The 10,442-nt window shown below is 44.0% G+C and overlaps 1 protein-coding gene across 1 annotated transcript; it reads right to left on the bottom strand.

Annotated features, from left to right (window-relative positions):
- Positions 1–250: 250 nt before the first annotated feature.
- On the bottom strand, positions 251–3,235 carry SOCS1 (suppressor of cytokine signaling 1). The gene is made up of 2 exons (XM_002197275.7): positions 3,028–3,235; positions 251–1,235 (listed from the first exon to the last, which is right to left on the bottom strand). Exon 2 carries the CDS (start codon positions 1,158–1,160, stop codon positions 537–539), a length of 624 nt encoding a protein of 207 aa, XP_002197311.2. The 5' UTR covers positions 1,161–1,235; positions 3,028–3,235; the 3' UTR covers positions 251–536.
- Positions 3,236–10,442: the final 7,207 nt, after the last annotated feature.

Genomic DNA, 10,442 nt, shown 5'->3' with positions numbered 1-10,442 from the left:
GATTTAGGAGAGAGGTGGATTCCTGGGCAGATTCACCCTGAGTATATTTTCTACTTGCTTGCCCTTTTTTGTTGTAGGCTTTTGCAGGCAGGAATCCTCTGCCTGCTGGACCAGCACTAAGACAGACTAATTTGCTAGGGCAAAGAAGCAGGACCTGTGGAGACGTGTCTGCACTTACACACTCAATTAAGCAGTTAGTCTGCCAGCAGGATAGGTGCCAGAGCCTTTAAAACTACAAACAGAGATGCTATTTTTTTAAAAACTGTGACAATAAAGTTTATTATGTTAATATCATTAAAAATATTATAAAATAGTAAAATATTCTGCTTGGCAGAAAAATTATGCCAGGGTTTTAAAACCCCAGGTTTGTGCAAACAGTTTTTGTAAACATACGAAGTCAAGTGTTCAGGTTCCATCACAAAATACAGTAAACTGCTACAAAAATAAGTTTGCTCACTGTCAAACATATTTAAAAACCCAGGAAGATGGATTTTGTTACACATGTCTAATGTGTCCCTATACAGTTAATGCTGCACTTATATCTGAAATGGGAAGGATTTCAGGTAGTCCTTTAAAACAGGATTGAGTGGGATCTGATTTAAGTTCTCTCTTCCAAAAGTCTTCACGATGCTTTTCCGGCAGAGCTCCTGCAGTGGCTGCACCCGGACCTTGCGAAGGGGGGCAACCAGTACCTTCCTAGGGGAGCTTAGGTAATGTTCCAGCAGCTTAAAAAGACAGTCAAAATTCTCTTTGCTGCCATCCAGGCTGAAACGCCCGGTCTGAAAGTTAATCCGGATACTGGTGGGCCCAGTTGCAGTCTTAACACTGATGGCAAAGAAGCAATTCTTTTGTGTGCTGTCCCTGATGAGGAAGGTGCCCTCGGGCTCAGACTTCAGCTTCTCGTGGGCAGCACTGACAGTCAGAGGCCCCCAGTAGAAGCCACAGGCATCCAGCAGGCTGCTGGCTCGAGTGATGCTACTGAAATCCGCTTGGGAGCGAAAGGTTCGGAAGTGTGTGTTGCCCTGTGCCTGCACAGTGCCGGGCCGGCCGGGGCCCTGGAAGCCTCGTGCCTGTGAGCAATCCCGTGCTGGAGAGTCAAGAAGCCTTCTTGGGTCTGCTCCAAGTGCATTATCTGCTGACACCTTGCTGTGCGCTACCATCCTACAGCCGAGAGCAGCGGATGCGGTCTTCCATAGCGTCAGCGGCTACGGCAGGGCGGCCTTCCAGCAGCTACTCTGAAATGCCAAGGAGAGACCGTGTGAGATCGATCCCCAGGGACAGCCGCCGGCAATCGCTGAATGACCAGCTCTTCCATTGATACACCTCCCACCCATTATAAAGTAATAAAATATTCATTTTCCAGTTTACACCAGGCAAACAACTGCTCTCTTTTGGACGAGATTAGCAGCCTATCACTACGGCAAACTCCAAAACTCCAAAAATATTTAGCAAGGATCATTAAGAGCTATAGAAGATAATAAGTTTCCCTGCCATGAGCCCTTTCAGGGCCTAGCAACACAAATGACTTCTCAATGAGAAGTCTTCTCATGGATACCCTCTCCCATTCTCAAGTTTTTAAGGAACAAATCAACAAGGTTTTACAACTGAATTACTATTTTTTCTGCCTTCCCAACTACAATGTCAGAACTCAGGACACAATGTTGTTATTTGGTGCATGCATTGTATCGAAAAAGAGAAAGTGGATGAAGGCTGTGTTCCTAGAAAATTGGGGAAGAGAGTGAGGTGAGATGAGGTTCCATTGTACGGCTGAGGTGTAACTTGGAGGGGCAGCCTGTAACACGGTCAATTTACACAGTAATCCTAAAACTTCTTTCCTCTCTCCTGTTAACCTGAGGCTCAGCCATAAAAGGCCATTTCCATTCTCTCAAGTTTCCCTTGGGACAGCAATGCTACAACCTACTAGCTTATACAAATCAACCTCTGTGAACCCTTAAAGCATTACTGCACAGTCTCTCTCTCTTTTTTGTATCACATGCACTTTAAGTGGCCCAATCTAAATTGCTTCCTATTGATATATCTTTCAACATGAGGGACTAAATTCATCCCTCGTGTTACTTCAAAGGAATTAGCAGTGCTGCACCAGGAATGAGTTTGGCCTGAAATGTCTGCCTCTGACAGTGTGGTTCAATACATCTCCGCTGGCTGCCTTGACCTTACTGGCAAGCATAGATTTTAGGATTTATCCCTATAGTCAGATATAGATCTGCAGCAGAAGCTTGTTGAGAAACCTTGAAGGATTCTCAGAAATGAATCCCTCGGCTGTCTCACAGTTCAGGGTAACATGCTAATGAGGATTTCTAAGAAAGCATGCCGCTGGATTCCTGTCTGTGCTAATTTAACAACTTGATGTTTAGTTTCATTTAGGTCATATTATTTCCTCAAGCACCTACGAGGGTTATAAAATCCTTTAGCTGGTAAGTAACAGGCTGAAAGTAGCATTGGGCTTGTTTTGCACAGAAGGAAACTGATGCCAGTTTTTCCAATTACTGAGCCAGGATTATCGCTCAGTATTTAAAGTTAAAAATTCAGTTTCAGGACACCCTGGGGAAAAATAAGCACTAAGCCCGCGATCTAAAAATCAAAGGGCTCCCTAGCAGAAGCTGTAGGGAGCCAAGCGAGAGTTTGCAGTGCCTTTCCGAAGCTCATAGAGCAAACGGGGAACACGCCAGTCTTTGGAGCCCGAAAGGCAGGGCAGGGATCTGGGACAAGGGTGTCACGAGTGCGGCGGAGCGGAGACTTCTGCGTGTTCCCTTTAGTGCTTGTCCTGCTGTTTTACACCAGGCACGACAGGTCTGTCTGAGCACGGACACCGAGCCAAAAAGGGAGGGGAAAAATGTATTTAAAAAAAGCAATAAATTAAAGGGCAAAGACTCCCGAAGCCGCCACGCTCTTGGCACAGCTGGCAGGACTCCTGCGGAACCTGAGCTCACCGGGCTGCGGCGCCCGAGCCCTCTCGGTGCACGTCGCGGTTGGCGCGGACCCCCCGGGGCAGACACCCTCCCTTACCTCGGGGTGCCGCGGGTGGGGGCCGTCCCCGGAGCGCAGCACACGCTGCCAGTCCCAGTCCTGCTGCTAGTCCTGGTCCTGGCCCCGGAGGCCGGTCGGGCATCCTCCGGCGGGGGCCCTGCCTGGCGCCGCGGCGAGCCGGGGCTGCCGCGGGGCGGGCGGGCGAGCGACTCCTGCAGCGCTCCCGGCCCCTCCAGCGCTCTGGGGCCGCGCATCGCCCCGGCTTTTTATTTAACGCGGCGGAGCTCCGCTCGGCTCCTCCCCGCCTTCTCGGAAAGACGGTGGCCCACGTTCACTTTCGTTTCCCAAAGGCTTGGTGGCCCTGAGCCAGCGGCAGCACCGCCTCCCGGAGAACGCCCAGCGGGCTCCTTGCCCCGCCGCTGGGGATGCTGTTCAACCTCTCTTCTTCTATCCGACTACATCTGGGTTTACTCTTTCTTTTTTTTGCCTTTTTTTTTTTTTTTTTTTTTTTTTCCGGACAGCCCCTTTGGAGCAGGCGTTGGCCGCGGACAGAGTCGAGAGGTGCTGCGGGGGAAATCCGAGCACGAAAGCCCTCTGAGGCCCCAGGGAGTCCAGGGGACACTAGAGGTAGGTGATGGAAGAGGCTCTGATGGAAGCTACCTCAAAACGTGGGGGGGAAATGGCAAGAAAAGCAAGCAAGCAACCACTGTGGGGTGGTTTAACGTGAAAATAGCTGCTCTTCTCAGAGCTAACAGGTAAACATGGACAGAAGAGGTAAGAGGACTTAATGTATAACTTAAAAGAAAGGACAAAATATTAGGCCAATAATCTCAAAGTACAAAAAGCATTCATAGAAGCTTATGATCCTTCCACTGAGAAGACTGTAAAGAAGCTACAATGGGGTTTGAGTTCTTAAAGCAGAATTTCCCTGGGGTTTTCTCCAGAGTAATCAGAATTAAAAGTAGTTGTTCAAATCCCAGCTGTATTTATAACCTTGCCAGCAGCCAGTGCAGGAGACTTGGAATGCTCTCCTGCTCACCCAGAAGGAGATTTGAAACCTCAAATACCATACCCGTATCTTATGTGCTCCCTTAAGCAGGCCCAGTAAAGTGTGCTTTCTTCCAAAGAGGATGTTTCTTAGTTAACCACCACGTTTTAGAGGTCAAGAAATTTCCAAGTAGTTAATATGATGTTTTGTGGCAATGCAAAGGAAATGTCTCTGTCAAGTGATTAAGGGGAGACGGGATGGCAATGCCTTGTGAGTTGTCCTTTGGGATGAAATTGAGGAAATGTATTTCTTGCTTTGAGACTAAATATTCTTTTCAAAATCCAGTGTGTTCACAGACTGACATAACCTGATGGCAATACAGCGCCTTACAGTGATGTGCAGCCAGTGTACAATAGGTGAATCTTGAAATTTCTGATGATGTTTTAGCTACCAAAATTTACTGCTTATGTTCTGTCATGCAAGAGCATAGTTGCCATGAATTTGAAGAAGCAGTGTGTCATTAATTTTAAGTCCTTGCACAGAGATTCACTTTATGCTCAGACACCTCTCTCAAGTTTTGAGCATCAGAGCTTTAGTCAAGGTTTGGCATAATCTGCTGGAGGAAGCTCATTTGCTTTACTGTATAAAGAAAAAGCATGAAGGACTGGTGAAACTGAAACTTCCTTTAGAATTTGAATATGCAATATTGCCACTCATAGTGTGCTTCATGCAGGAGTAGATTCCATGGCTGGTTTGGATATGGCACTGTTGGTGTACACACAGGTACTACAGCCAGGCCTTGCCCTTAAAAACTTAAAGTACTTTGGCAAGACAAAGTCTCCTTCCTCCCCCAGCTCTTCAAAGAAAAGGGTTTTGAAGTGCTTAACTCTGTCAAGATAAGGTAAATAAAACCAAAAGTACAGCTCAGATTATTTTAACTCCTCCCCCAGCCCCCGGGGCATCCAGCGAGCTCCCTCCCTGGCTGTGGCTTCTAGGGGCAGAGCGCTTCACGGCTGTAATGCAACACATTGGGATGCGAGTTTCTCACATGAGAGAGAGTTGGCTGAAGGTTGCTGTAGATGTGCCAGGAAAGCTGTTTCACTCTCATGTAATTTTTAATTTTGTAAGATCACAGGGGAAAGAAAGATCCTGCAGGTGCACATGCAGTCTGCCATGGACTGAGTAGTGCAGCTGACAAAGTGTCCATCCAATAAGTCGTGTTCACTGAGCAGGAATGTGGTAATAATATCCAGTTGCAAAGCTTCAGAGCTTGGCAAGGCTCAAATGGGTAGGTGAACTCCCATTTGCAGAGGAGAGTGATGGAGTGAACCTGCCAGCTTGGACACCAGAAGCCAAATGTGTCAGGCTGCTGCTCATGGAGTTTGACACCATCCCTATGTGAACCATAGTGTAAGTGCTCCATGAAGTGCCTTAGAAAGGCTTGCCCAGGAGAAATGGGCTTCAGCTGTAGTGTGCGAAGGAGATTTGCATAGCGAATGAAGTTTCTGTGATAGGAGTTGAGGGTTTAGATGTGAGGGTTCCACAAATTGAGATTTCTTGGGAAATCTTCAGTTTTACCCACTCATGTTTTGGTTTTGCATCTCTCCATTCCCATCCTTCCGTTTCCTTTCCTGCATGCTCTCCCTTGCCTTAACCCCCGGCAGTGTGTGCCTTGGGAGGGGCTCCGTGCCAGTGGCATCCCGCAGGGTGCGGTCACGGTACCCAGCAGAGGGCAGTACCGAAAGGGGAACCAGGGCCGAGCTGCTGGACAGAGCATCTGGGAGAGCATCTCTGCATAAAGGACTGAAGGTGAAAGCACTGCTGCCAGTCCAGGTTATTCTGACCCGTGCTCAGAAAGAAGCAAAATCTGGAAAGAAAATTATTGGGAGACATTACCCCATCTTCCTTTCTCTCTTGTTTCTAGAGCAGGAAAGTAAATGCTTTGCTCTGAAGGTTCATATCAGTAAACCTCCGAAAGTTAGGATAAAGAAGAAACTCAGCTTTAGTTAAAAATTAAAATCCTTAGCCCTATTTTGTAAACATTGTTTTGAAAAATGACAGAAAATTCAGAGGAATTTCTGGGCATTAGTGCAGCAGGAGCATGGCTTACTGGCTAGAAAGAGGACAAAGGTGACAGGGAATCTGTTTAGAAAGCCCTGGGAATAGGGATGCCAGGTAAGGTCTACCAGAAGGCAGCAAGAGAAAAAACATGGTGCTGAAGATGGTTCTGGAGGTGGGCGAATACTGTTTCTGTTGGGAATACATGAGACATTTGCCTGTTGGTTAGTTTTCCAAACCCCACACTCTTAGCCAAACTATCAGCAAATGCAGGCAGAGCTTTTTCTATTTGTGCTCCAAGCCTTTCCTTACCCTCTGAAACCACCAGGAGGGATGAGGTTGTGATACCATGTGTGGTATTCCCCAGTATAAATTCCATTATGGGGCATTCCACACCCTGCTGAATTCATCTCCACTGCAGGGACAGTCCTCTGGGGGGAAAAAAAAAATAATCAGAAAACCTGAAAGGCTTAGGAAACCAGCAGGCACTCCCCATTTTAGCTTTTTCCTAGCTTTTGAGTCTAGAAGGAGACACTGATTCTGTTATGAGTCTGGATTAATGGATAGGCCAATGTGTCTGTGGGACAGCATGTTTAGAGTTTGGTACAGTAAGTGCGTGATCAGTATGGGAATTAATATACTATTGCTATTTTCTTGCAAAAATGGTGCAGTAAATAGAGTCATATTTGACTATTTGTCTTTTGTCTTGTGCTGATACTGTACATGATAGCTCTTACATGAATGTGCTCGGTATCTAAACTGATCAAATCACCAACATCATCTTTAGAAAAGGGGAACTGAAGCACCAAGAGATTCAGTGATTTGCCTGAAGTCAGAGAGTGAGATAGTCTGCAGAAGGGCTAGGAATGGAACATAATTCAGGTCTTCACAGCCCTATACTAGAAACTTAACCACAATACCATCCTTCCTGTTTTAGTGGGTTTTGTTTTCTTCTCCAGAATCTGAATTTTCATTTAAACGAAACCCTTGAAATCGGAATTCTTTGATTTTGCAAGTAAATTAGACACCACAGTCTGTGAGTCTGCTTTCAGATGCACTGAAACCAGCAGCACTGAGCCAAGTGTGAACCTGTCACCCACTTTGACAAAGTATTTGGGTTAGAGTTTGATGCATTTAAACAGGACGTTTTAAATGTCCAAGAGATGCAGTTATTGTGACATTGCCTCACACATTTCCATTCCCATACTATCCAATCAATCATTTTCTAAGTTAAGAGGTAATAAAGGGGGCCTGATAAATACAGCTCATCTTCTTATCCTTTTAATCAACTCTTCCAGGTAAAACAGCTACAGATGTGACTCACTTTACACTGGTATTAGTTATCATGCTAGGTATCGCTGAAGAACAATGTGTGTCTGGCCAGGCTGTCAGTCGCAGCAAATTCGTCATTATACCAAGAACAAAATATATTTTGAGGATGTCACCAGTTTGTTATCAAGCTTTGATAAGCATTTACCTAGACAAGGGCAAGCCAGTTGGTACAGCAATAATTAATTCTGTCTGAACTGAAATTTGTGCTGTTCTGCAGAGAATGTACAAGTGAGATCCCATCCAGATGGGATGGATGAGAGCAATTAGTGGTTTTGTCTTGTATAAAGGATGTGCACATGTGTGCTGGCTAGAATGGAGAACTCTGAGGTTTGGAAGTTAAGCAAATTAAGCTTACTTGTGACTAAGGCTGAGTAAGAGCTAAGCCTCTCTGTCCCTTAAGTTCCTTTGAATAGTCCATGTTGTCTGAAATATTTCACTGTAAGAGATGTAAACTGCTATTTTTCAAGTAAGGGATAAATTAACTGCCTGAGGTTATGAGGAAAGTTTCTTTCCCGGCTGGCTATTCTGGAATTGTTTATTTTGCATTATGTTAATTACTTTTTCAGGGTAGTTAATGCTGGTTTCCTTGAGCCCAGACTAAATGGATCCTGTCTGATGTTCAGTGGAAGTTCCTTGTTGATACTAACTAAGTCAAATCAAGATTCACATCAGTCTCAGGAATTCATATGCTGAGAACTTAACCACATGAAGATGTGGTTTGGGTTTTCTGCATTTCAGTAGCTTAGACATCCTTCTTCATAATTAGTTGAGTCGGGGGAAAAAAAAGGGAAAGTCTCAAATTGTTGGTAAAAATATTGTGAAAGGGCAGCCTGCTTTGTGATGTTTTTTTCATCCAAATGACAAATTTGTCTTACTGGATTGTGCGTGAGTGTGTCTGTATGTGCATACTCCACAATTGAAGGAACTTTGGATCCCTAAAAATAATGGTGGTGCTAATTGAAGAGGTAGCAGGGTGCTGTTCAGGGAACTGCAGCAATAAATACTGGGCTGGACATGTTAAAGCAGAAGCACATGAAGCTAGTTTGGCTTCCAGATACATCTGCTGGACTACAGAGCTTTCAGTGCTGGCTAAAGGAACACATTTTATTCTTGGGCATAATCAACACATGGGGAGATTTTTACGGTTGGGGTGAGGTAAAGGAAATGATTCAAGTGTTCCCTCATCTTTTTCAGTCCACAGAAACTGAATAAAAGTAATTCTTAGTATAGTCAAATGGATCCAAATCTCAATTCCATGTCTTTGAATGTAGAGAGATTCTACAGTCCAAAGTAAAAAGAAAAAGGTTGTCTTGTTCTTAAAGTGAATAAAGACTGATGTGGTGCTGTTACAAGAGGCAGAATTAGCCCACGGGAAGTTGAGAAGTGAGAAGGTGATGGCGAAGTAGTGTTTTGCAGCATCAGCCAGATCCAGGTGGACAACTCACTGAGGCACTTTCAGATTATTTTGTTGGATTTTTAAAACTTGGAGCCATCAAGCCTGGAAGACTAAATCTGAATAGCACTGTTAATACTCAGAGAAAAGATCTTCCATGGGTATGATATGCTGACCTCTGTATTCCTACTGTGATTGTAATCTACCTTCATTGACAGATCTTTTTTACAGTTGCAGTCAAATCCCAAATCATAAACCACTAAACTCTTCTGACGATGGAATACATTTGGTTTTGCAGTATCTAATAACTCTTATACCAAACAAACAGAAACTACTGAATGTGCACCTTTTATTCTACTGTACAGATTGGTCTAATATAGATTTTATTATTGGCTTACACTCTTCAAAGTATTGAGAAATTATCCAGATCTCTCAAAGTATTGAGAAATTATCCAGATTTCTCTTCTTCCTCTGTCCCTGGAGAAAAGATAAGTCCTGATAGGTGGGTCAATAGTTTTCTTCAGAGTACAAATATTAATTCCTCATTTGCCAAGAAATGAAAAGGAAAAAAACCCCACCATAATTGCTGTTGTGGAAAAAGAATTGTATTTTTTTTCTTCAGACATTTTCCCTCTCCAGATTTATTGCAAACCTCAGCCAATTTTACACGTGAACTCAACAAGCTAAGTGCAAAGTGTATTAGCTTCACCATGTTCCAGCTCCAGGAAAATTTCTAGGAATCAGGAGAATAAGCTGACAGTTTCTGATGAAAGATAAAAAAGTCCTTTAAATGTAGAATTTTTGGCATCTGATGTTAAAGAAACATCATCCAATGATATTAATGAAGCATTTTCTAATTTTAGAAATATCTTTATAAGTTATATGCAGACCTCACCACACATACTTTTGGATTAATTAAGAAGAAATATTATGTTATCTAAAATTAGTGTAGCTTAGCATGCAGGCCTTGATGTCTTCTATCAGTAAATTAGATAATTAAGAATATGAAAGTGGGAAGAGTGCCCAGCCTGGAGAATTTTCTGCAGGATTTCTGGAGAGACCTGATGGAGTTGCTCTTATAAGGAGGGTTTCTGTCTGTGGTGACTCACTTTTCCGGGGCCACTTTGTCCTCTGAGAGTGCAAAAAGTCCTACTGTCCCTTGTATTAAACTGGAAATGAGTGCTGTGCTGTATTTCAGCTGCAGATCTATTTCCATTCACAGTAACATCACAAGAAAATACTGACAAAATTTCTGATAATGAGTTTAGAGGAAGCCTTACCTTTAATCACATTAATTGAACTGAGCTTGCCAAGACGACCTTCTAAAACTTAGTGGACACGTGGGTAAGTGACCTGTGATGCCTGAAACCACCAGTGATTTTAATACACCTTTACTGACAGAAAAGCCTTCTGCAAAGGTAACTGGAGCTGTTCTTACAGAGCAGTTTAAATTTGTGCTTCTCCTTAGTTCTTTGCTCCAGCTGCCCTGTGCTGTCTCTGTCTTATACCACTGGAGTATGGACTGAGTTACCTCTCAGTTTTTGCAGCAGTACCAAAACTGTGTCCGTGACCTTTGGGATTTACTTCTAGACAAAATGATCTGTATATTGCTGACACTGCAGCCTCATCCAACATCAATTCATACAGCCTGCAGGTAGTTGCTGATTTAGTCCATATCTAATC

The sequence above is a fragment of the Taeniopygia guttata genome, chromosome 14 (genome assembly GCF_048771995.1).
Source record: "Taeniopygia guttata chromosome 14, bTaeGut7.mat, whole genome shotgun sequence".
Taxonomy (NCBI): domain Eukaryota; kingdom Metazoa; phylum Chordata; class Aves; order Passeriformes; family Estrildidae; genus Taeniopygia; species Taeniopygia guttata.
Note: the sequence above shows the minus strand (reverse complement) of the source record. Positions and strands in the feature narration are given on the sequence as shown.

Coding starts and splice junctions, on each gene's coding strand:
- SOCS1 (XM_002197275.7), bottom strand. CDS start 1,160: ATGGTAGCGCACAGCAAGGTGTCAGCAGATAATGCACTTGGAGCAGAC.